This window comes from Vigna unguiculata, chromosome 5, assembly GCF_037176805.1.
Source record: "Vigna unguiculata cultivar grain cowpea cultivar isolate G323 ecotype 2 chromosome 5, ASM3717680v1, whole genome shotgun sequence".
NCBI classification, from domain to species: Eukaryota; Viridiplantae; Streptophyta; class Magnoliopsida; order Fabales; family Fabaceae; genus Vigna; species Vigna unguiculata.
Window position 1 is genome coordinate 12,558,244 of NC_140796.1, and position 26,624 is coordinate 12,584,867.

A 26,624-nucleotide genomic window follows, 5' to 3' on the forward strand; every position below is an offset into this window, starting at 1 on the left:
TACACTACAAGAAACTCTTTGAATAATAATCAATTTCAGTGACAAAAAAAATAATTAGTCACTATATAGTGATCAATTTATGTGCCAATTAAAAATTAAAAATTATTGGCAACTACAGTAATTCCAAAAAATTATAATTGGTCTATCTCTAAATTGATAATTAAAATATATTTTATTATGAATTAGTTTCTAAATTTGTTAGTAACATTAACTACCAAGATTTTGACCACCAAAACAATTGGTTTCTAAATTGGTCACTAACGTTAGCTTCCAAGGTTTTGGCTACCAAAATAATTGGTCTCTAACATATTTTTTGTAACTAAAATTTATCATTATTTAATAATTTTCTTGTAGTCGTACTTTTATGATGACAATAATTTATATTTTTTATGTTGACAACTTTAGTACATATAGTTTTAATTTGAATTTACACAATAACAATCATTATTTATTAGGTTTTAAAGAATTATTGTACAATTTTTAATATTCATATATCACGTATCAATCACGTACCGTATCCTATTATTTTTAAAATAAATGTATCAGTGTATCAGATACATGTTGTATCCGATACACGTATCGTATCCGTGCATCGTAGATCTTCATCTTTATAATTTTGGTTCTAATTTTAAATTAATTGTAATCATAAATCAAAATATTTAATAAAAATGTGAATTTTATTAAAAACATCATTATAACATTTATATAAAAAAAAATAAAATTTGGTCTCAATTTAAAGATGGACAAAATTGTTCCATTTTAAAAAATTTTGAACTAAATTGAACAAAAATTACAAATATAAAGACCAAATTGAATATAAATCATTGACGCTGACACGTGACATAGTGTTGGATTGATACATGGACATTTTCTAAAAAATTCAAAATAAATTCAAAAATTCAAAAAAAGTCAAAAATTTAAAAAAAATTAAAAATTTAAAAAAAACCACAAAATGACACATGACAGTCATTGTTCATTACCGTTAATTATTTAAATAGTGTTAGAAAAAAAATTGAACAAAATTGACAAAAATTGAGACCTATTTGAACAAAAAATCAATATTAGGGCTAAAATGGCAAAACTAAACAAAAATTGGGACCAAAAATATTTTTTAACCAAAATTTATTTTTGGATAACAAAGCCTGTACTCAAATTTTGTAAGTATAACATCTTCTACAAATATAATAGGTATGACCATAATAGAAAGCTTGTAAATTATTTGAAATTTATAGTCGATATATATATATATATATATATATATATATATATATATATATATATATATATATATATATATATATATATATTACAAGAAAGAAATATATTTTGATGTTATTTTGATTTCATGGAGGACTAAGCTTCCTGAGTTGGTTCTATTGTAATTTTATTATTGATTCTTAGGTTAAAATGAAATAATCTTTTGTTCTTTTTATTATTGTTGAAATTTTAATTTATCTACATCTTTTGTTTCTTAATCAGATAAAAAACTAATGATTTTAAATCTATATTGATATTGATCATATTAGTTTAAGGGTTTTTAAATTTAATTGTGACTTTGTTTTTATTTTATTTAGAAACTTTCATGTGATTAAATGAGTTTTTATCCATAATTGAGACTTTACTTTGGTTAAAAGTATTTACTCTGACTAAAATTAGTCAAGACTTTACTTTGATTAATTAAGCTTTTTATTTGGTGAGGAGACAAAAAAATAGACATGATTAGAAATAGTAAAATTTGATTGAGACTATACTTTGGTTGAATTTACTGTGGATGGATAGTCTAAAAGTTTTCACTTTTAATTGAGACGGTACTTTGGTTAAAAGTGAGAATGCCAACAAATTAATTGAGACTTTACGTTAATTAATTTGCAAATTTACAACAATAATTTATTGAGTAATAATCTTTAGATAATTGATGATGAATCTGTTTGAAAAAAATAGTGAAATCAGTTTATTTTCTTTAAAATTGTTTTTATATCTTTTTATCTTTATATTCTATTACTTTTATTATTGACTAACCCTTTTTGTATAGTTTTAATAAGAACTAATTTGTCAAGAATCAATTTCGTGTTCATTGGTAGATGATTTAGGGTTAAATTTACCCTTTCTATTTTGTTAACTACTATATTAGCAGTATTGAAGTTGGTACAAATAAGTAGTACTAATTTGATTAACCCACTATAAAATATTATTTAAAATTTTAAAATAAAAGAAGAGAAAAGCACAGATGAAAAAACAAAAGTTCACCACGTGTCGTGTCGTTGAGTGTCCTACATAATAAGTTGTCCAATGGTATTAAATTTCCAAAATTCCATTATTAAGCCAGGTGTCGTAGTCTAAGAAGTGAATCAAACTTCTTTGTTGTTAATGATGGTATAGTGTGGGCTGGGTCGATGCTAGCTATTAAATATTTTTTGATTAAAGAAAAGCTAAAACTTGTAGTGTAGTGAACACAAAGTGTTATTTTATTGAAGAAAAGCTGAACTTGTACTTTCTCTTTCTAAAAATGAAAGTTGTTGGAAATGAGATGAGGAACACGGTCTTGAATTTAAAAAATTCTATCATTCACGATGTTTTTTTTTATATTTTCTTAGTATTTTTCACCAATTTGTCTATACTTTATAAATTTATTTGAGATACTCATATCACTTATAAAATTCTGAAAATATTTATGCTATTTTTTGTATTATATATTAATTTTTCATGTTTTTAGAGGACGTAAATTTTGAGTTAAAATATGTAAAAGATAAAACACAAATTTACGTTTGTTGTCTCTACAACATACGTAAATTTACATCTATTATATATGCACTAAATGTAAATTTATGTCTTTCGCAATTATGTATTAGTGCAATTACATATGTCATGTAACTACGTAAAAGCCTAGAATAACAAACTTAAAAAAAAAGTTTGTATTAGTGAACAAAAAGATAATCAATCCCATCTCCAAAAGAAAATGTTTAAATCCAAAATTTTCATAAAATAATACAAAAATCCCTGACAAACAAATAAAGGAATCGATGGACATAAAAAAACAAGTAATTATCACACTTATATATACTTTTACCTATCTATTAATGCAATGTTTACAGAAATATCAATTTGGTCCCTATATTTTTTTTTATCTCAATTTGATCCTTGTTTTGAAAAATTTGATGCAATTAAGTCCTTTCTGTTAGTGGTATAGTAATAACGTTAAATGGGGTGCCATTTGTCAGTTCCTGAATTTATTTATTTATTTATTTATTTTTAAAAAAATAAAAAAATTGCCACGTGTCAAGCTATTGTCGTGCCACGTGGTAGTGACAATGTGATATGCTAGTGACAATGTCACGTGTCAGTATTATGTCAGGTGTCATTTCTTCATTCTCAATTTGGTCTCTGTATTTTAATTTTTGTCTCAATTTAGTCCTAATTTTTTTAAAAATTGTGCAATTTTGTCTCTCTCCAAATTGAAACAAAAATTATTTTTTATATAAATGTTATACAAATATTCTTATTAAATTTGATATTTTTATTCAAATTGATATTTTTATTATATATTTTTAACATAACTAAGTTTATTTAAATTTGTGTTTCACATTCAACTTTACTTAGAATTGTTTTCAAATTTTAAATTTATTTGGTTTTTATTGTTACATGAACTAGTTAAAATTATTTTTATAATTGTTATTTTTACACCAACTCAAATATTTGTATAGAAATTATTGAACTTTACACATTTTAAAAATATACAATTATTTGAAATATAAATTCAAATAAAAACAATATTAAAGTACGATGTAATAAAATATCAATATAATTTATGAATTTTTTTTCTATTAACATTATTTTTTATTAAAAACTTTAAAACAATTTTAAATAAAGTTCAATGTAAAATATAAATTTAAATAAACTTAATTTTGTTAAAAATATTTACTTGAAATATTAATTTTGATAGAAATATTTGTGTACATTTATATAGAAATTAAATTTGGTTTCAATTTGGAGAGGGACAAAATTGCTCCATTTTTACAAAAATTGGGACTAAATTGAGACAAAAATTAAAATAAAGGGACCAAATTGAGAATGTGAAAATGACACCTGGCATACAAATGACACGTGGCATTGTCCCTGCCACATCAATCTGTCACTGCCACGTAGCACGACAACAACTTGACATGTGACAATAACTTTAAATGTCAAATATACATAGTTAATATTAATCACTTCAAACTCTCTTCTTCTTTTTTTCTATAGTCAATGATATATTTTTTACTTGAGTTATATATGTTTTTAGTTCCTTAACTTTTAGTGAAAATTGAAATTAGTTTTTTTTCAAAACTTTGGTCAAATTTAGTTCCTCAACTTTAGAAATGCGTTGGTTTAGTCTTTTTAACCAAATTTTATTAGACGTTTCAAACATATTTCATAATAGTATGTGAGTTGTTTATACCGTATGACACATTTTCACTTCAATATTAGCTGAAAAACGTATTTGAAATATCAAATAAACTTAACGAAATTTGGTTAAAATGACTAAATTCATGCATATTTATAAATGAAGAACTAAATTGATCCAAAGTTTCAAAAATAGACTAATTCGAATTTTCATTTAAAATCAAAAGACAAAAAGCATATTTAATATTTTTATTAAATAAACATAAGAATCAAATGTTGAATTGCCGGTGCATAAGTCAAGCCAATGTTGCAACACAATCTGATACGATGGAGTTGGAACTTATTTGAGGATAGATTGGTACCTGGATATGGACCCAACCGAGCCATGTTGCTGTGTCCGGAAGCAATACAACACAACATGTGAGGAGCTTTAAACTTTAGTTGCCGTCACCCAAAAGTAGGAAGGAAGAACGAACGTGTTGTCATCTTTTTATTTTGAGCACTGTTCAATGTGGTGGTGCCATTAATTAATTAATTAATGTTCTGTTATGGTTTTGACTTATAGTAGTTTTTCGTGCTACATCTCCAAATTATGGTTTAGGCATTGAATGCCTATGATAGGAATGCTTCTTTCATAAATTCAATCACTATGCTCACATTACTTCAGCTTTGTTTTTATTGGAATCTGATAGTAACTTTACATACGTGTCCAATGATCCTTCATTTTAGCTCTTTGAAGTTCACATATGTCGGATACCACTCCAACCTTTAAGTAAAAACTGATTTTACAATAAATAATTAATGACAATCAAATTAGTTTCACAGCATCTATGATACGTTTAATTATACCTCTCTTGTCCTTATTGAATATATATATATATATATATATATATATATATATATATATATATATATATATATATATATATATATAAGGAAATATTAATTTAACTTCTAAATATTCAAGCCAGCCAAATTAAGATGTTATTCGCATATGTTTAGTTCATTCTATTTAAAACAAAAACTTAAAAAGATAGAAAAATTATTTGTAAAGTATTTTAATAAATGAATATGTGTATTAGTGCTAACGGATGTTACTTTTATTTAATTTTAATATTTAAATTTATTTAAAATAGTATTGATTTACGGGACACTAAGTATAAAAAATGTTAAAAATAAAAAAAGTTTTATTAGTTAAATCAATGCTAACTTATCTATTTTTAATATTTTATTTAGTCGATGTCAATATTATCCACATTCACATTCATCTTCATCTACGCTCACCTTTTTTGTAGTTTTTTTCGTTCATATTTTTTTAATCCACATTTTTCACTCATTTCAGACATTGTTTTATATTCTTTTTTTCTCTCATATTATGATTTTTTTTAAGTTACCATTTATTAATGTTCGCTTAGCACCCACTTAGCCAACGCTACTAGCATCTCTTAATCACAATATTACCGTTAGAGATGGCAAATAAACTCGTTCAGTGGGTATTGTCCGAATCCGTCTTCGTTTTGACGGAGAATCCTCATATTGACTGGGTATGGGTATGGGTATGAATATGGAAATCCTCGACTTTTTCAATTGGGTATGGAGATGGTTATGGGGATGTACATATCTCTGCCATAATACTCACTCGTCCCCGCCATATCTCTGTCATCATTTAAATTATTAAAATATTCACAATTAATTAAGTAACCATATATATATATATATATATATATACATATATATATATATATATATATATATATATATATAATTTTTTATTTCTTCTAGTTATTTGGTTTGTCATGAAACTCATTCGCATCTCCAATATATTTTTCATCTTATCACAACATTTATGTAATTATGTTAAAATGATGTATGTCAATTAAAAAAAAATTATGTCTCATATTTGAATATTTCTATTATTTTTTAATATTTTTATTTATTGTATATTTTCTTTTCACATGAGTATGTTTAATACTCTCAATTTAAGTGTTTAATAACATAACCTTTCATTTACTAGGTAATATAAAAAAAAAATTCTTTACTTATTTTTATTAATTTTTGTTTCATTTGAAGAACTCTTTTGTTTCGCTAAAATAATTATTTCTCAACCATTGAGTATATATGTTGATATTTGAAAAGTATTCTTAGATGTCTAAGGTACTTTTCATCTTATCATTCCCTTAATTATACATTCGTTTTCCTTTGTGCGATTTCTTTCAATTATTTCTCAAATTGTTTCTAAGATATACATTTGTTAATTTTTTAATATTTTTATTTGTTGCTTATTTTCATCATGTAGAATACTATTTCACTATATTTTATCTAATTATTTTTTATTTTCTAACTCATTATATCAATTATATTGTAATTTTTCACTATAATTGTATTAATAACTTTTATTTACTACAATATCAAAATTTAATGTAATTGTCATAAATATTTTTTTATCATCATGCAACATATATTGGAGTTCAAAAGATACAATATCCATGTTAAAATTTTATTATTATGTTTATTATTTGTTATTTGTGCCATTTTGATTAAGTGATGTATTATCATTTTTATTAGTGTATAAAGAAAGAGATTCATTAGAATTTAAAAAATTGAAGTAAACAAACATTTAAAATATATTTTAATTTGAATATTGTTTTCCTTCAAATTTTTTAAAAATATTTTTAAATTTTATCAACTTGTTTTCCTTCATTAATGTTTGCAGTTTGCAAATTTAATAAATGTTTTAGTTCTTATGAAATTTTATTTGTTATTCTAATCTAAAATGTAAACAATTATAATTTATTAAGAAACAATCATCCTCCTAATATTGAATATTTGATAATATTATGTTTTCTTTACCGTAATTTTTTATTATTTTATAAAAATTAATTAAAATTTATATTAAAGTAGTAAGGAAATGAGTACGGGTATGAGTACGAGATTATACCTATTACCCGGCGGAAATGGGGATGGGATAAAATTTTAATACTCGTTGGGTTTGGATATGAAGATGAGGATGAATTTTTTTTATGGAAATGAGTATGGGATAGCGAAACCCGTCCCCGCCCCATCGTGTTGCCATCCCTAATTACTGTTCGCTTAACCTACACTATTAGCATATGCCAACAACAACCGAAGCTACTATTTTAGTGTCCACCTTTTTAGCATCTCTCTCGTTTAGGATGCAAAGCCAACATTTTAGCATCGATTTTCCATCGGTAGCATTGGGTTTTGGTCAACTCTAATAATTGGTTTTCTTGTAGTGGTAATTAGATTTTGTTATATTGAATAAATAACAAATAGCACACGAGTAAGTCTTTTATCAGGACTAAAGGGTTTAAGTGATTTGAGTCTACTTAACATGTGAATGTTTTTATTACTATAAATTTGGATTGGAAGATATTGATAATGTCACTTACATAGAAATATATAATGTATACTTCTTTTTAAAATTCAAACAAAATCAAATTTAAACTTATGAAAATCGAAAATTAACCTTTATTCAAATTTGGTTAAATTTGGTTAGTGTATAGGGAACCTCTCTACATCTCATTAATAGTGTATAGGGAGCCTCTCTACATCTCATTAATTAAGTACAATAGGGAAGCCTGGGAGGGATGTACTCAAACACGGACACGACAGGAAGGGGTGTTGTGCAAGATAAGGCACAGTTAGCAGATGGGGAGAAAGTGATGGGTTAAAGGTGGTGTGATCAAGTCCCGGCCTAGTGACCGTGAACACCACGACCCAAATGGTGAGATACATCTCGGCCAAGGCGTGTTATGTAACTTGGTAGGATAGCAAGAACACTTAGGATTGGAGGCCGGGTAGATGTCAACCATAGGGGTTTGGTACATCTCGGCCCAGTGGTCCTGATATGTAATGGGCTAGTAGCGTAGAGGGGTAGACCTATCCCAGTCATGACAAAGATAGCACACAGGTCCAAGAGCTCAAAAGACCGCCGACAGTAATGAGAATGTAGAAAGGTTACCGTTAAGGCCTGAGGGCAGTGATTGTATTGATTAGATTCCTTAGCGTTTAATGGGAGAAGGAAACCGCCCTGTAGGCAATAAAGAAGGAAATAATGCCAAGTAGTATAAAGGACAATTCACTAACTGACAGGTGACATCTATCTAAAAACTCATATAGTACAGAAAGAATATCGAGTTATTGCTGACTTAGGCATCAGAGTATTTGTAGGTACCCCACTCTTGACGATGAACCAGAGTCAGCTGCGAGGAAGGGAGACGTGTTGTAAGAAGAAGAGGACTGAAGGCTCTTGAGAGCGCTTGGTTTCCTACCATACAAGAACAATATCAAAAGTCAGAATTGGTAAGGGTATTTTCATTACTGACGAAGGAAAGGAAATTGTGGCCATTGAAAGTTGTCAAGGTACAAAGTTAATGTATGATTTTTTTTATGGGCCTATGATTAATCCCATTGAGGAATTTAAACACAATTTTCAAGATAAGCATTGTTTTATTAAAAATGTTAAGGATAAGAAAAATTTTAATGTTGAAGTGATGGCAAAAGTTTCACACTTGATCCTATAGAGGAGGAACAAGTAGCATATCCACCTATTAAAAATAGTACATAGGTTTGGCAAAAAAGGTTTGATCATTTTCATTATGTAGTTGTGTTAAATATGCAACAAACGAAATTGGTTTGTGGCTTACTTCTCTTAGATTTTAAATTACTAAATTGCGAAGTATGTCAATACGGCAAGCAAACAAGAACACTCTTAAGTAAACAACTAGAAAAACTTATCCAAATACACTCTTTATGTGAAACATAAGCAGAATAATTCTCTCATTTTCTCTCTATGTCGATGATCTTTTAGTGACCTCAAATCATGCAAGGCTAGTTGAAAAATTCAAGCTATAAACGATGCAAGTTTTTTAAATGACATTTCTTGATCTTATGACTTATTTTCTTTGGAATTGAGATCAAACAAAGTGAGAATGACATTTTAACTAGTCAAAGAAAATATTCAAAGCAAATTTTGAAGAAATTTTAAATGGAGGAATGCAAATAAAATTAATTAAGGATATCATAAGAACTTGATTGGATGTCTAGTGTATCTCGCTACAAACATTCTATTTGTTGAAGTCTCTTGTCTCATTTTATGCATTATGCAAGTGAAATGCATTTAAAAACAACAAAGATAATATTGAGGTATGTTAAAATCATAATTGATTATGGTGTCGAATTTGAGAATTTCAAGAATTCAAGTTCTATGGATTATTTAATAGTGATCGAATTTGATCCATTGATGATTTGAAGGGTATTGTTTCCGTCTATGCTTAAGAGTTTTCTCATGGTGTAAAAAAAAACAAGAGATTGTAGCACCATCAACTGCTAAAGTTGAATTCATAATAGTAGCAACAATTAACAATTGTAAATCAAACTTATGGTTTTAAGTTATTTACTTTGGTAATAGAACAAAACTATTATTTTTTTTGTTGACAATCAAGCCACAATTGCCATTGCAAACGATGTGTCATGGGAAGACTAAACATTTCAACATCATGCTATACTTCTTGGAAGATACAACCAAGTGGAGAAATAAACTTAGTTTACTATAAGTCTTAAAATTAACTAACCGATATATTCCCAAAAGTCAATGCTTGTCAACAAATTTAAACTTCTAAGATAAAAAATTGGAGTTTGCAATTCCTAAAGCAAATAATAATGTTAAAACCATGCTTTCAGTAACTAAAATTTAATTAATATATTTTACTAGTTCAGTTGATCATTAGTTAAGTCAATAAGTGATTTGTAAACTTTAAGAACAAGTTTTTGTTTTTAAGTTTATGTTTTAGGTTTATTAATTGCATCTTATTTATATCTTTTTATTGTACTCTTATAATTCATTGAATTAATATAGTGTGTGAGAATAAATTATTTATTTTTCTTCTATTATTTCGCTTCATCTCTCACTTTACATTTTATCCGTAAAACCTTCAAAGTATCACATTTTCACTTAATACAACTTCCATACAAGAATGGTATTTAGTATATACATTGTGCATTTGTATTAGTATTAAAAATGAAGTGGAGAAGACATAGGCATATATAGGAATTTGGAACTTAAGCACATTATGATTGGATCTAGTTTAGAACACATCCATGTTCCGTTTAAGAAAAGCATCACATGCTTTGCCTTAAGATAGTTTCTTGGCATCTACAACAACCAAGAAAAAGCCTGATAACTTCAGAAAGCAGCCTTTATAAATCTATGCCTGTGCCACAAGGGTGCCATCGTCATCATATTCCTTTGTAAAGTAAGCAAAAAAAATCAAGCTTTTTCCAACCCTTCACTATAAATGCTGTGATGTTAGTTAGTACTAGAATGTCTTTGGATCATCATAGCTCACATTTTGAATCATTAATGAATAAATCTGATCTATAGATTCCTTTTTTATATATATAATTTGATTGATTTTTCTTTATTTCTTCCAATTTTCAAACGCGGTTTAAAACTTTACTAAAGTGACTAATAAAATACAACTGGTTTATATAATAATTGATTTCGATTTTATCATATACACATTTTGTTTTTCTTTTGAAATATTCATTTACACGTAAGTACATAATAATTATAAGTTTAAGAATTTTAAAAAAATTATCATAAATTTTAAAAGCCAACAATTAATTTCTGCCCATAAAAATTCCTTTTGAACTATGCTGGTTGATTAGACAAAGTGGAACATTCTGAAATGGCAACAACACGGAGCAAAGAACCTTTCATTTTGCATGTCCAAAAGAGAAAAGAAGTCACGTCAATCTCGAATTAATTTGAAACTCCAACTACCATATGGTAGGGTTAAAACTAGATGTGGGAGACATATTTGAGAATCAGTGTCTAAGGTTATTTTTACAAAATCAATAAAATTGTTGTTTCAGTTTCGTGTGCCTTAAAAGTTGAAATCAAATCTTCAGTTAAAACAGGTATCCCAAAAGCACATAAACTTCAATACCTCATTTATCTGAACCCATTTTGGTTAATTATTTTTGGCCTCTAAGTAAACTTATTACATAACCCTTCCACTTTCATAAGCTTCAACACATTACATAAACTCGTTATTCCTCTTTCTGTCATATACCATTCTAAACCATGTTACCATGCACCTACAGTTTTTAGAAACTAAGAGATTTTTATGGAATCAGATAAAAAAAAATCCAAAGGAGATAGTAAGAATGAACACAAATCTAATATATACACGGACACCATTACACAGATCATAGATACACGTACCAAACAAAGAGATGTACCTTAACTAGTTATTAGGTACTATAGTACTAGGTACAACCAAAGTCTTGTTCTACCTTCTCTGCTAGATCCCATCTTAACTATTTCTCAGATCTTTTTCTTCAGACTTTTCCTACTTATAATTCTAAACCTTCAAGCAATTCCTATGCTTTTCTTTGCCTCCACAATTAGTCCAAAACCTCTTCTCTAAAACCCCAAACAAACCCCATAACCCTGCATTTTAACTCTCCCAAAACCATAATGAGACCATGTTTGAGCCTTCTCATTCTTTTAATCCTACGAACATCCCTTAGCATGTGTGAGGCCAAGACTCTAACTTTGCCACTAAAATCACAAGTGATTCCATCTGGGTATCTCCCAAGACCACCCAACAAGCTACGATTCAATCACAACGTTAGCCTCACAATCTCCATCACTGTTGGCACACCCCCACAGAACGTCTCCATGGTCATTGACACAGGAAGCGAACTCTCATGGCTCCACTGCAACAACCACACAAACACAAACCGACTCATGCCCGACCCGTTTTTCAACCCGAATGCCTCCTCCACCTACTCGCCAATCCCGTGCTCTTCGTCAACCTGCACGATTCGGACCCGAGATTTTCCCATACCCGCTTCCTGCGACTCGAACAACCTCTGCCACGCCACTCTCTCCTACGCCGATGCTTCCTCTTCGGAAGGGAACCTCGCTTCGGACACACTAGGCTTCGGATCCTCCGTTAACCGGGGAGTTATATTCGGGTGTATGAACTCCTCCTACACCACTAACTCCGAATCCGACTCCAACACAACCGGGTTAATGGGTATGAACCTCGGGTCGCTCTCCTTGGTTTCTCAATTAAAAACTCCCAAATTCTCGTATTGCATTTCAGGTTCTGATTTTTCGGGCATTTTACTTCTCGGGGAGTCCAATTTCTCGTGGGGCGGGTCGTTGAATTATACCTCCTTGGTTCAAGTATCCACTCCTTTACCTTATTTCGACAGGTCTGCGTACACGGTTCGGTTCAAAGGAATTAAGGTTTCGGATAAATTATTAAACATATCGGATAACCTTTTTGTTCCAGATCACACCGGAGCGGGTCAAACTATGTTTGATTTGGGTACCCAATTTACATTCTTACTTGGCCCGGTTTATAATGCATTAAGAGATGAGTTCTTGAACAAAACAAATGGTACATTGAGGGTGTTGGACGATCCGAATTTTGCATTTCAGATAGCAATGGATCTCTGTTACAGGGTGCCCATGAACCGGTCCGAATTACCGGAGTTACCAAGTGTGAGTTTGGTTTTTGAAGGGGCCGAGATGCGGGTTTCGGGTGACCAACTTTTATATCGGGTACCGGGTTTGGTTCGGGGTAATGATTCGGTTTATTGCTTCACCTTTGGGAATTCGGATCTACTCGGGGTTGAGGCATTTATAATTGGTCATCACCAACAACAGAATATGTGGATGGAGTTTGATCTTGTGAAACAAAGGGTTGGGCTGGCTCATGCACAATGCGATTTGGTGGGGCAAAAGTTACTGGGCTTGGGCTTGCTTCATTAGTGTGTGGTCCAAAAGTAGAGAGAGATTGAGAAAGTGAATGAAGGGGTTTTAGAATGTAGTGTTCGAGATAATTTATTGTTGTGGTTTGGTCAACTTCATTCAATTCAATTGAAGTGGCTATCCCATGGAAAGAGTGTTTAGAGGTAAGCTTTAAAGAGAGTCTACTTTGTACATTCCATTGTTCGATTGTTTTTAGTAACCAAATAAATAAAAAATAAATAAATTCGAAGTTAATATTGTTCTTACATCATCAATTGTCTACTTTATACATTCCATTTTATTTTATGCCCACTTTATACATTTCATTGTTTCTTTTTCAATAACTAAATAAAATAGCTATTAATATTGTTCTATAGCTATTAATATTGTTCTTTTGACACTTTCTTTTTGTTTAGTTATAATATTTTCTTATTGAAATAAATGAGATTTTCTATGAAATTTCATGCTGAATTTTCTATTTTAGAGGTTACATTAAGGAAATTTGTTTTATTAGACTCCTTTTTTTATAGAGAAAACATATAATACTAAAATTCTTCAACTTCATATGGTATTTTTTTTATTAATTTTGCTTTGTAATTTTATTGTGTTAAATTTTTATTTTTTGAATATTGTTCTAATCTCAAATAAGTTGAGATTACATAGTTAAGGTCAATCACTACATTCGAGATATTGATCAATTTGGAATTTAAAAATCGAAATATTTTTCAATTTTAAGTTTGAAATTTCATCATGGTTCTATTATTAAAAGGCGTATCAAATGCTTGAAAAAGAAAATGATATTTAAACTTGGTTTCCATTACTAAATGATGTAGGACTATTAGTTGTATCAGAATAAGAGTCCTAGTCGAGGGATAGAGCAATTTTTTGTCCGCACGGACAATGCCAATGTTTTGATCTCATTTTCATTAAGATAACATATTTGGGGTCAATCATCGCAATCAAGATATTGTTTGCTGAGTAGAAATGACATTTGGCAGGGACATGTGTCAGATATGCATTGGGTGGTTGTGTTAGCATGGACTCATGCACCTTGTTGTGCAAACATGTGTTATCAACATTAACAGAAAACACGTTGAGTAGACACTAGTGTAGAAAAGACTTTTTATAAGTCTATGATACATACTCTAGCGGTTATTTTGGCATCACAATTGTCGGCAACATAGAAAATTCACGCTTTCTATGACGTCGTGAAAAACCTGACATAGTAAGTTTCAACGTTTCAACTTACTATATCAAGTATACAAGTATTCGTCATAGTAAATCCAACTTACTATAACAGGTGTTGGTAGACTTGACATAGTAAGTCCACCTTCTCCCTACCAACGACTATCCCTTCCTCTCCCTTCTGCCACCTGTCATACATGAATCATGCAATCCATAACAACACTCGCTAAATACTACCCATCCAAACTAAACTTAATGCTCCAAATAGACCCATTATGTGCTTAAATCTTTTGGCTTCTATAAAGCGTTGTCACCATCTTTGAATTGTGAAATGCCACGTCCTCATCGCTGCTTCATCAATCCATATTCTCGACGACAAAGCTCGTGACACTCTTGATACCCTTCAACTACTCCTTTCCTTTCTTCTTCACTTTGGAGCCACTCGCATTGGAATTGACACTAGCCTCTTCAACATTTTGCCTTTGTATTAGCTCCTGAACAATGGGGGAGTGCTCCATCATCCTCTCAAACTCCTCCATCGTCATGTGCCTCCTTGTGGCAACCTTTCACAGATTCTCCGAATCATTTACCCATACGAATGACTATAAACCCTAAGAAATCAAAGAGAGTTTGAGTAACATTTTAGGGTTCAATAACTTTCCTCTTAATGAAAATGCAATAATGGAGGAAGACAATCATAATAGAAGTTGTGAGAATGCAAGACACGACAATGAAGTTGTTGGGAATAGTCCAAGTGTGAGTCAAAGTCCCACATTGGATAGAAAAGACAAAGTTAAACACTATATAAGAATAAAGACCCATAACAACATTGCCTTAAGGTTTTGGTGTAAAATTGGTGTCAAAGGTCTTATATGTGCTAGACTAATGTCATATAACCATGTATGCCATATAGAACCACAATCTCTCAATAACCATGACTATAACCATAACTCATATATGAAAAAATATACATAACCCATCAGTGGTATCAAAGCCGATGGTTCGGAGTGATTGACCGCATAACCATAACTATAACAAAAAGGGGTCACCGAAGTGACTGACCGCATAACCACAACCAAAGGGGCATAACCACAACCAAAGGGGTCACTCGTACACCTGAAGGAAAATATACTAGCGGATAAATTAGAGGAGGATCTACTTTTTACAACATCATGTGTCACTACCAACGAATCTTCAAAAGATTGGATTATAGACAGTGGTTGCACAAACCACATGACTCATGATAGAGAAATTTTCAAGGAGCTGAATAAATCAAATATTTCCAAGGTAAGAATTGGGAATGGAGAACAACTTGCTGTGAAAGGTACAAGAACAGTTTCAATTAAAACTGATTTATCAAATTAATTTTTGATGTCTTATATGTTCCTGAGATTACCCAAAATTTGTTAAGTGTTGCTCAATTGTTAGAGAAAGGTTATAAGGTCTCCTTTGAAAATAAAGTATGTGTGATCAAAAATACTAACAACATAGAGGTATTCAAAGTCCACATGAAAGACAAAAGATTTGCGCTAGATTTTATGAAGGAGAAATTTGCTATAAATAAAGTGAGTATGAAAGAAAGATCAAAATCAGAAGATAAATATCTCTGGAAGAAAGTAGATGTCCAAGTAAAGAAAGTAGGTGGAGGTTCATATTCTAATATTCACAAAAGTTTCAATGCCACTCCAATGAAATCCACACCGGACAAAGAAAAAGAAGATGATGTTGATATAAGAAGAAATATGAAGGATGATGCCAAATTGAAGAAAGATGTGATGCCATGGAAGAAAGAGAAAAATAAATATTACAAGCACAAAAAGAGGATAAGATCAAGCATCAAAAGATGGAGAATTAAATATGAAGATATAAAATTTAAATAAACAGATATTAAGCAAGGAGGAATATTAAAAATATTACTTAATATATTTTTTTATTTAAATTAGTTTTTAGAAAATATTTCAGTTTTAAATATATGTTTCAGTTTTAGGAAATTAGTTATTATTTTAGATTAGGAGTGAAATATTCTAAATATTTTATACTTGATATTTATTATATTTTGCTCTATATATAGGGTATATCAATAAAATACAAAAACATGTTCCTCCGTATAACATATCACATATATCTCTTATATCTCTCAAGTCCCAGAAATCATAACAGAAGTTGACAAGAATGCAGGTTGAGAGAAAAAGCTTGAATCGTGACCTGCTTGAGAGATAATACAAAGAAGAAAAGTGAAATATTCAAGAGAAAAGAATTCAAATATACCATGACCAGTACCAAATTAACATATGTTATTTTAATTTTAACTGTAACATTTCTTATATTATTATATTTAAAAATGTATACTTCATTATTTTTTTAAAAAATGACTAAATTTTTTATATTTCATATTATATTTATGGTTTTTGGAAAGATTAAAGAAAAACATCATCCACCGTTAGAGTTGGGTTTAAATTGAATTCAATCGGGAATACTAAACGGTGCCAGATCCGTAAATAAAAGGCACAGTGTAGCACTGCAATAAATGAAAAAAAGGAACGGTGCTAGATCCGTGAAAAAAATGGGGATTTTGGCTTGGATTTTAAAACAATGGGTAAATTTTTCACTTTAAAGTCCACACAAATAAACAAGAAATAAACTAAAGTTGACCCTACCACAACAATTTAACAATAACAGTAATCCTAGAAAATATATAAGTGAGAATGTGGACAACAAATATAAAGTGGCATAGGCAGTAACATCAAAAGCAGTTAGATAGTTAGCATAGTGTAAAATTAAGAACCAACAAAGCTAACGAAACAATATGATGTAAACATGCAACTTTCCCTTTCTTCTATTCCTTTATTAGCAAGTCTCAACGGTAGGAGCCTGAAGTTCACCCGTCAACCAAGTCCATCAAACCCAATTTGTGATGCTCTATCCCTTTCATTTCTCCACATTTTTTTTCTTTTGTTTCTCACTCAAAGTGCACACATGGAAATAGGGACAAAACATCATCTAATAATTACATGCTTGCAATACTATAGTCCCAACAAGCTTCACATAATTAGTAACCCAACTTTATTAATTTTTCTATAAATCAAAAAGCAGTTTGAATTATTAGGTGATATCAGATATTATGTTATAATTTCTCAATAACGGAATTTACGTAGCTTATCAATATAGTTAGGGTCCAATGTAAGGAACTAACTCCTTCAAATGTGATGAACCAAGTTTCAATTCGTGGTATGTGAAACAAATATGTTTAATTGGTTATGTTATTCTTGATTTAGTAATTCAATTGTGAATTTAAGTTTTATGTATCACCATAGGCTTACTTGGAAAGCTTATTAAGAAGGAAGACTTTCGATACAAGGACATATTACACTCGTCTGAACCGGTTCTGATATCACTTGTTAGATTTATAAAGAAGGTTTTATCGGGAGAGACATAACACCAATGAGACCTGAGTTCAAAACATATAATGCATTGACACCACTCTCAACCAAAAACCTTAAGTCAATGAGTTGATGGGTCTTCATCCTTATATAAAACTCTCATTTATACTCGATGTGGGACTTAGACCCACTTAGATTCCTATCGGTATATTTTAATATATTAGTGTCCAATCTTTGAGTTATGCTTGCATATACCATTGCCATTAAATGATAACAAAGTCTATTGGGTTGGGACAATTTGATCTGGTATCATTACGTGTTTTACAAGGGCCATTTTCAGAAAATGAAGTTATGGACCGTTAGAGGAAGATCCTTAATAATATAATCTGGCTTGTAAAGTACTCTATATTCTTAACCATTACCAGCAGCTAGCTAGTGGCATGGTTCAAGTTTGGAACATTGTTGCTGAAGCCATTACAAGTCTGTAATGTCTCATTTTCAACCACCTAATTATCTATTCCTACTGCTTCCATGTTCACTATATAAGCTGCTGTCTCCTTCTCTTCTTCTCTTCATCCAAAGAACAAACATCAAACTCTGTTGTCTACTTGAATAGCTTCGAAACAATATTTACAAGAGAAAACAGGAAATGGGTTGTGCTTATCTCAGCATGCCAGGTTTCATGAAGGCAATGTTTCTGATGTTATTTGCTGTGATGACATTGCCAGAGATAACTCATGCAAAGCATGCAAGAGTCACTAGGCACTACAAGTTTAACGTATGTGCAATGTTTTCGATACAATGAGATGCTTCTTTCAAATCAATTTTCTTTTACTGACTGTAACACTTCTCCTTTCTCTTTTTCACAGATTAAAATGCAGAACTTCACAAGACTATGCCAAACAAAGAGCATTGTAACTGTGAATGGACGGTTTCCTGGTCCTAGAATCATAGCAAGAGAAGGAGATAGAGTTGTGATTAAAGTGGTTAACCATGTTCAGTACAATGTTTCCCTTCATTGGTAATGTTATATAACTAAACCCCACGAACCAATTTGTTGTGATTGTTAGCATTTTCTCAACATTTGATTGATTTTTCAGGCATGGAGTTCGCCAACTGAGAAGTGGCTGGGCAGATGGACCTGCCTACATCACACAGTGTCCAATTCAGACAGGGCAGAGTTATGTGTACAATTTTACGATCATTGGCCAAAGAGGAACATTGTGGTGGCATGCACATATCTCATGGCTTAGAACAACCCTTTATGGCCCCATTGTCATTCTTCCCAAAAGACATGTTCCTTACCCTTTCCCTCAACCCTTCAGAGAAGTTCCCATCATATTGGGTAAGTTTAGATCCTAAAAAAACACTCCATGAAGTGTCTCTATGAGCTCTACATGTTTGAAACTTTGACACTTTTTTGTAATACGCAAACCTGTATAAAATGGCAGGAGAATGGTGGAAAGCAGACACAGAAGCAGTTATAAATCAAGCAACGCAAACAGGATTGGCACCAAATATCTCAGATGCTCACACCATCAATGGTCTTCCAGGTCCTGTCTCCAACTGCCCAGCCAAAGGTAAGAACATAATTTCAATCTCAAACTGTTATATATGGTTAGCTTTTTGAATTTTACAGTAGTTATTATAGAGTTTGTAATGGAGATAACTTCTGAATGTTGAGGATTCAAGATTCTTTTACTCAGAAATCAAAGTTAAAATAGAGATGGAAGAAAAACACAAACATTGTCAATTCTTGATCATATATGATTATTGATAGTTTTCATTTCATTAAGTGAAGTTGTCTGTTTCTTCAGATACTTTCAAGCTGAAGGTGAAGCCTGGGAAAACATATCTGCTTCGTCTGATCAATGCTGCACTTAATGATGAGATGTTCTTCAGCATAGCCAACCACAGCCTCACTGTGGTGGAAGCTGATGCTGTGTATGTAAAGCCCTTCAGCACAAAGATTGTTCTGATCACACCTGGTCAAACGGTGAACGTGCTTCTGAGGGCCAAATCCAAGGCTCCAAATGCCACATTTGCCATATCTGCAAGGCCCTATGCTACAGGTCCAGCTGCTTTTGACAACACCACAGCCACAGGTTTTCTTGAGTACAAGAAACATTCACTTTCAAACAACAAGTCAAACACCAAGAAGCTTCCACTTCTTAGAGCAGTGTTCCCTAAATTCAATGACAGTGTCTTTGCAATGAACTTCCACAACAAGGTGCGTAGCTTGGCCAATGCAAGATTCCCAGCAAAGGTTCCAAAAACTGTGGACAGGCGCTTCTTCTTCACTGTTGGCTTAGGAATCAGCCAATGCTCAAAAAAGGAACAATGCCAAGGGCCTAATAACACAAGGGTAGCTGCCGCTGTGAACAATGTGACCTTTGTGATGCCAAAAATTGCCTTACTCCAAGCACATTTTTTCAACCAATCCAAGGGAGTTTACACCACTGATTTTCCTGCTAACCCTCCTTTCAAATTCAACTACACTGGCACTCCACCAACCAACATCATGGTGACTAGTGGCACTAAGGCAGTGGTGTTGCCATTCAACACCAGAGTGGAGTTGGTTCTGCAAGATACAAGCATCATTGGAGCTGAGAGTCACCCACTTCACCTTCATGGCTTTAACTTCTTCATTGTGGGTCAAGGCAATGGAAACTTTGACCCCCAAAAGGACCCCAAAAAGTTCAACCTTGTTGATCCTGCTGAGAGGAACACTGCTGGTGTTCCATCTGGAGGCTGGGTTGCTGTTCGCTTTCTTGCAGACAATCCAGGTGGGTACTGTTACCATAAATGGTTTCTGATTTATTAATATTTATCTAATCACTATTATTAATGATTTCTAATTGACTGAAAGTGTCAAATTAACTCAGTTATCTACTTTCTTTACTTAAAAATGTCAGGCATCTATTAATGGACAAGATTAAACCAGTTTAAAGATATAGTTCTTATACCAACTTCTTTTAACATTGAAAGACTACTATATAATATTAATGATTCAATATGAAAGGAGAACTAATCTAACATGAAGTCTATCTTCAAAGAAGCATATTCAAGATTTTGTTTGGGATTCATTGTTAGTTTTTGTAACATCATCTGCTGATGTTGCATGAACAGGTGTTTGGTTCATGCATTGCCACCTTGAAGTGCATACCAGTTGGGGCTTGAAAATGGCATGGATAGTTCAAGATGGAAAGCGGCGCAACCAGAAGTTGCCACCTCCACCCTCTGATCTCCCCAAGTGTTGAGAAGATAGACACCTTAATGTTTTGCTTTTCTCTGTCTGGTTTTGGGGTTAGATTCTGAAGTATTTGCTTCTGGCTTTTGATTTCAAATTTTGTTTCTTTTCTCATTTTTGGATACCCGACAAAGAATGTTTGGGGCAATTAGATTGTTGTTTATGTAGTAAATCTAGTAAGAGATTTGAGTGGAGAGTTGTATGCAGGTTTTAGCATTCAATTATCAATTTTAATTTGTAATACTTTTGCCAACTATTATATATCTATTTTGGGAATTTAAGAAAATGATTTTGTATGATATTTACCCAAACCAAAGAATGATTTTGGACCACATAACATGAACAAATGAAGTTAGGAGTTGAATTAATTGGTAATTATTGTGACGTGGGTACTAAATGTAGCATTATTTAAATTTAAATAAAATGATGGAACAGGAACAGTTTAATTTGTTCCTAAAAGTGTTACAAGAACACCAAATTTCCTATGTTCACATGTTGCAGATAAGTCAGAAGGTACGCAGGGGGGACCTGCGTGATTCTTCTGACACTCACTCACACCGCACATTAACTCGCTATTAAAAGAACGTGGTTGATCCCTATTAAAGGCAAACTTTGCATAAAATTACTAATAACAATTTTCTTCATTTTTAAATATAATTTTATTGTTAATTAAAACTCATTAAAAAAAATCTTCTTACCTGTAACTTACCGAGTGGATAACTTTTAATAAAACTTAATTATAAAATATATGCTAGAATTTATGTATACCACTGGAATTTAGCTAAAAATAGTAATTTTTTATAATGTGGTGTTAAAAATATTTTTTTACTAGTAAATATTAATATCTAATACTTAACTGTATCTAATTAGAATTGTATTTAAAAATGCATGTTTATAAGAAAAATATGGTTGTATTAGAAACTTTTTATTGAGGAATAAAAAAATATTAGAACAGTAATAAATTATTTTTATTGATTTAAATTCGATAAAAATAATAAAAGTTTATTTAATAATTTTTAGAATTTTTAAATTTGAATCAATAAATATAGGTTAATAAGCATGTTTATACTAGAGAACTAATTCTTTCATTGGTTATTAAAAATAATAAAATTTAGAGAATCACATAATTTATTTAACCAATTTTTTAATTTTATAGTTTGTAATAAATTTTAATTAATAAAAATGTGTTAAGAAAATAGGCCCGTGTGTTTCTACACTTACTTTATTAACATTCAGAAGAAAAAAAAAAAAAACACTTATTTTACTAGCCATGCCCAAGATAAAGTAATTTTTGACGTGGCTACTTCCTTGGTACTATGCACGCGCCATGGAGTGTGTGGGCAATGACAGACAAACAAAGACAATGAAAATGTGGATGTTATATTCTCGGATATACTAGGCATGGCATCTTTAAAGTTTTCACTTTTCAGAGGTTCGCTCCAAGGCCCATTGCCTCTGAAACCCGTCTTTAAAATTCTGTGTTCTATCACAGTGTTTGGTTTTCTAGATCCAGATGGAGGAAATCAAGGACAATCCTTCTCAAGTTAACAGGTTTCACTCTCTATCTGGGTGGTTTCAAGATTTTTCTCTTTTCTTGTTTCTGCAGTGTTTGGTCACCGATTATTCCACCCTTTCCTGCATTTCATGTTCTAAGTTATTTTTTTGTAGGAAGGGATGAATGACCCATCTTTTATTGTATATTTGATTATACTGTTGCTGTCATGCAATATGGTAGAGTAATGAAAACCTTGATGCTTAAGTAAGTTGCTGGATATTGAAAACACTGCCGCTAGTAAGAGATTTAGGGTTTATTTTTCAGTACTTTTAGTTATTTTTTGCTTTAAGAAGCTTGTTTGAGACAAGTATGTTTCAAGATAATAAAATTGGAACCTTTTCTAAAATGTTTTAATTTTTTATTATTCTTGTTTTGTTTGTTCTATTTTTTTTTTTTGACATTTCTTCATTCTTACTCTTAAATATTTGTTTTTATTGAATTAATTTTATAAAGTGATTTTTTAAAATTAAAAAGCAAAATCACAATCATACACCGTTAGTTTACTTCCTTCTAACCAAAAATAAAATTGTTTGCTCAAGGCCTGTGATTATTTTTTGTTAGCATGTTTTGTGTGCTTAAATAGCTATCTAAGTAGTCACTTTTAGTAGAATCAAGTTGAATCTCTCCTCTTAACATCGTTTTTATTAGCTAATCTTTGTATTAAGACCAGTGATGTGATAAAACATTTCTAGTTTCATAGTCTATTTTTATAAATTATACAAAAACACAAATCCATTTAATTTTTAACCTATTGTTAAAGGTTTGTACTAGAAACAGTCAACATATATATTTACTTTGAATGAAGAGTTAAACTTTAGACTTGAAGCTATGTGCTTGTTTAAGCTGAATGCACTGCGATCAGTGGATAGAATTATGATTGCAGATGTAACTGTCTGGTACATAATATTTGGAATTTACTTCTTTGGGAAGTGTGTTTTGGTGTCTGTTTCCTATTATGAAAACGTTCAAAATTTCAATCCTCAATCATACATTTATATTACAGAAATGATTAGATATCTGAGGAAAATATGCCTTTTACACTGCTGGTTATTTGTAAGTTAAGAATGTTTCACTAGCAATATGAGAACAACTATTTTGGGTAGTTTTAGTCTGTTTGATGATGCATAATAATAACATGCAGTGGAGTCTACAAATGGTTTCCTCTAATCTTAATTATCATTTCTGCTTATTTTAATGTAAAAAGCTTAGCCTTTAAATTGCCAATTTTTAGTTGTTTATTTCTGACACCGTATGACAGGAATGGTTGCAAAATATTATTGTTTTGTTCAAGAACTCTTCCATGTCTGCAGTATAGCCATGTTGAAAATTTGGACAGGGCATTGCAATCTGTTTGCAGCTATATTTGCACCTCTGAAAATGCCAGATCATTGGTAAAATTAACAAGAAGAATGTTATAACTACAAAAGTACTTTCCACTTAGTGTAATAGCTATATGGATCAAACGACTGCTATCATACTCTGTCTGGAAGTATATTTTGGAATCACCGTTTATGTGTGAAAAAGTACTTTGATGTAAGTGATTTTCTTTGTCAACCCATTAGAGAGAAGCAACTGATTGTTTCCTCTCTTACATATGATGTAATTTGGGTTGTTCTGTGTCATTTCTTCTTTAAAATCTTAATCATTATTCTTTAAAATGTTAATCATTAAGCTTTTCCCTTGTTGCACAAAATAGATAACAAACTGAATTTATCCTTTGTTTGTCAGACATATCTAGATTATTATGATCTAATATATGTCTTATGTGATCAAGAAGACATCACTTATGATCTAATATGGGAATATGATCTCGATCATCATGATTGCAATATATACCTTCCAACTTGTAGGTACTATTGTTCCTCTTCAAATCAAAAGTTTCATAAGAAATCAAGAAACTAATCAGTTTTTACTGGTTTACATGCATCCCTTTTTGCCACTCCACTGTCATGATTCGTAGATTCTAGTTGAATAATTGTCCTTTGTTTCTTGTTTTAATTATGTCCTCTTCTTTATGTAGGAGTGAATGTTCTTCTGACAGCTCTTATTTAGTCCTTTTCTTTTATTCTGACATTTCTCTATTACTCTTTTCAGATTCCAGGTGAATGGAATTGACGATCTTAACATTGTGGAATGGAAAAAGAAAAGAAAATTACAGAGTGATCAGTTGGATATGCTTAGACCAAAACATAAATGCTGGGTTGGAAGTTACTCCCCTGGACATGCTTCAATGTTTGATGAAAATCCAGTTTTAGAGGGCATTCAAAATCACACAGGTGAAAGGTCCGAACCTGAATCTGCCAAAGACAGCAATAGTTTTATGGAAGACTGTGATACTGCTGTGTCTGTAAATAAAGAAGCCGAGCATGAGACAGATTGCGAAAATTCATACTTATATGGTAGGCCATCCATTTCTTTGCTTGATTGGGTTTCCCTATAATGTTAGTTACATAAATGTTACTCTTGCACTTTGTTCTCTACACTTCCCTTTTACACCTTTTATGATGAAAAAGGTGAGAGTTCTCCCTCTCCTTAACTCAATTTTTTTTACCCTAAAAAGGTTATGTGTGAGAATAAAGGGTACAAAATCAAGTCTAGGATAAGATGATGCGGATAATGCTTAGGGTAACTCCAACTCTTTGGATGTATGAACAGTAAATAGGGTGAGCTATATCGAAGAGGAAGCATTTGTTGACAGTGAATGCATTCCACACTACGGTGATACTGATGCAAAAGATTTGAACAATGATGAGGATCATCTTCTGGGGATAGAAGGCTTTTCAGGTGGTGAATGCGCAGAATATGCCAAAGAAAGCAATGAGTACCCAGTAGATAAGGAATTCGAAGATTTTCTTTTTTCCAGTGGGGTGGATCCTAATGTGTATGTCCTTTCATCTGGAAGATGGAATGTAAATCAAGGTATTGTGCTTGTTCTAGACAGTTAATATGCACAAAGATTATTGGACCATGCTAGTACTTGTTAAATTAGTTTCAAGGCTACTGCATTTGATGAAGAAGTTTTGTTTAGTTATTGCTGGTTAACGAATAGAAATGTTTTCAATGCAGAAGCTCAATCAAACTCAAGACCACCAACAATTGATCAAGAGTTTGAGGAGTACTTTTCTATGCTTATGCTCTAGGACAGTTTTCCTATGAAGGTAGTATGTATAACTGTATATATAATGATGTAAACAGCTGTTGTATGTACTAATTGTACGAGGTTTTAGTAGTTTAAATAACATCTGCAGTAGGTGTAATACGATATTTCTTCTTATGTCCTTCCTCCTTTTTATCACCATTCACTTCCTTAATGCATTACATTCTTTAAGGATGCTGCAGTTCGCAAATTAATTTTAATCCATCGATTATGGGTACAAACAAAAAAGTTATATGTTATGCAATGCATGTATTTGACAAACTTAAATTGGCGTTCTAGTTAACTCGCCTTCCTTTAATACACAAGGAGAAAATAGGATGAGTTTTGTTTCTCTTTTCTGAATATACAAATTTTCAATTGAACGTCATCAACAACTCAGTAGTAACGTGTGTTTGTGTCCTTGGCAACTTTTTTGTGCATGGAGTGACTAAGTTTCACTCCATGAAGCCCTTATGCTCGAACAAAATAATTATAAGAAGTGACAAGACAAAGACATAGATCATCCATGGCAGATGTAGATGGTTCATCCATATGAAGTGGTCTTGTGGTTTTCAACAACACTAGTAGATGACAACTTCAAAACTCACCATGATTAGTGTTGGTTAATTTGCACAACATGAAGTTGAGTACAAGAAAAGCACTAAAGGCTTAACCTAAATATATTACAGAAATAATAAATGACAAAGATCGAAGTGGAAGATAAAAAGCACACCAAACTCTTATGGGTAAAAAAGCAAAATCTTGTAAGGAAGCACCATAAAGGATCAATTTTGGTCCCATATCTTTAAGTAAAAATTGGAATTAGTTTCTCTTCAAAATTTTTAACAAATTTAGTCTCTCATCTATGAAAATTGGGTGATAGTCCTTTTACTCAAATTTTGTTAAGTTTAGTTGACGTTTTAAACGTATTTTTTAGTTAACGTTGA

General features: G+C 31.2%; 3 protein-coding genes across 5 annotated transcripts; all 3 read left to right on the forward strand.

Annotated features, from left to right (window-relative positions):
• Positions 1-11,599: 11,599 nt before the first annotated feature.
• PCS1 (Eukaryotic aspartyl protease family protein) lies at positions 11,600-13,426 on the forward strand. Its single transcript, XM_028071472.2, has one exon. The coding sequence runs from the start codon at positions 11,885-11,887 to the stop codon at positions 13,190-13,192; it is 1,308 nt and encodes a 435-aa protein (XP_027927273.1). The 5' UTR covers positions 11,600-11,884; the 3' UTR covers positions 13,193-13,426.
• Positions 13,427-18,274: 4,848 nt separating this feature from the next.
• LOC114183839 (laccase-17-like) lies at positions 18,275-21,227 on the forward strand. Its single transcript, XM_028070993.2, has 6 exons — positions 18,275-18,514; positions 18,606-18,757; positions 18,837-19,081; positions 19,188-19,316; positions 19,554-20,522; positions 20,866-21,227. The coding sequence occupies exons 1-6, from the start codon at positions 18,386-18,388 to the stop codon at positions 20,994-20,996; spliced, it is 1,755 nt and encodes a 584-aa protein (XP_027926794.2). The 5' UTR covers positions 18,275-18,385; the 3' UTR covers positions 20,997-21,227.
• A 1,149-nt stretch (positions 21,228-22,376) lies between these two features.
• Positions 22,377-25,819, forward strand: LOC114183957 (protein FAR-RED ELONGATED HYPOCOTYL 1-like). 3 transcript variants are annotated; one of them, XM_028071167.2, is made up of 5 exons: positions 22,398-22,537; positions 22,655-22,745; positions 24,636-24,940; positions 25,197-25,460; positions 25,608-25,819. In XM_028071167.2, exons 2-5 carry the CDS (start codon positions 22,708-22,710, stop codon positions 25,679-25,681), a joined length of 681 nt encoding a protein of 226 aa, XP_027926968.2. In that variant the 5' UTR covers positions 22,398-22,537; positions 22,655-22,707; the 3' UTR covers positions 25,682-25,819. The 3 variants fall into 3 exon arrangements, with proteins under 3 accessions (XP_027926967.2, XP_027926968.2, XP_085529345.1); XM_028071166.2 differs by lacking the exon at positions 22,655-22,745 and having other exon boundaries at positions 22,377-22,537; XM_085673219.1 differs by lacking the exons at positions 22,398-22,537; positions 22,655-22,745 and adding an exon at positions 22,977-24,074.
• The last annotated feature ends 805 nt before the right edge of the window (positions 25,820-26,624 follow it).

What these genes read in the sequence shown, in the direction of transcription:
- PCS1 (XM_028071472.2), top strand. Translation starts at nt 11,885, where the DNA reads ATGAGACCATGTTTGAGCCTTCTCATTCTTTTAATCCTACGAACATCC.
- LOC114183957 (XM_028071166.2), top strand. Translation starts at nt 22,500, where the DNA reads ATGGAGGAAATCAAGGACAATCCTTCTCAAGTTAACAG. An exon ending in AATCCTTCTCAAGTTAACAG is followed by an intron (nt 22,538 to 24,635) that starts GTTTCACTCTCT and finishes TACTCTTTTCAG; the next exon opens with ATTCCAGGTGAATGGAATTG. An exon ending in AAGATGGAATGTAAATCAAG is followed by an intron (nt 25,461 to 25,607) that starts GTATTGTGCTTG and finishes TTTTCAATGCAG; the next exon opens with AAGCTCAATCAAACTCAAGA.
- LOC114183839 (XM_028070993.2), top strand. Translation starts at nt 18,386, where the DNA reads ATGGGTTGTGCTTATCTCAGCATGCCAGGTTTCATGAAGGCAATGTTT. An exon ending in CTAGGCACTACAAGTTTAAC is followed by an intron (nt 18,515 to 18,605) that starts GTATGTGCAATG and finishes TCTTTTTCACAG; the next exon opens with ATTAAAATGCAGAACTTCAC. An exon ending in TACAATGTTTCCCTTCATTG is followed by an intron (nt 18,758 to 18,836) that starts GTAATGTTATAT and finishes TTGATTTTTCAG; the next exon opens with GCATGGAGTTCGCCAACTGA.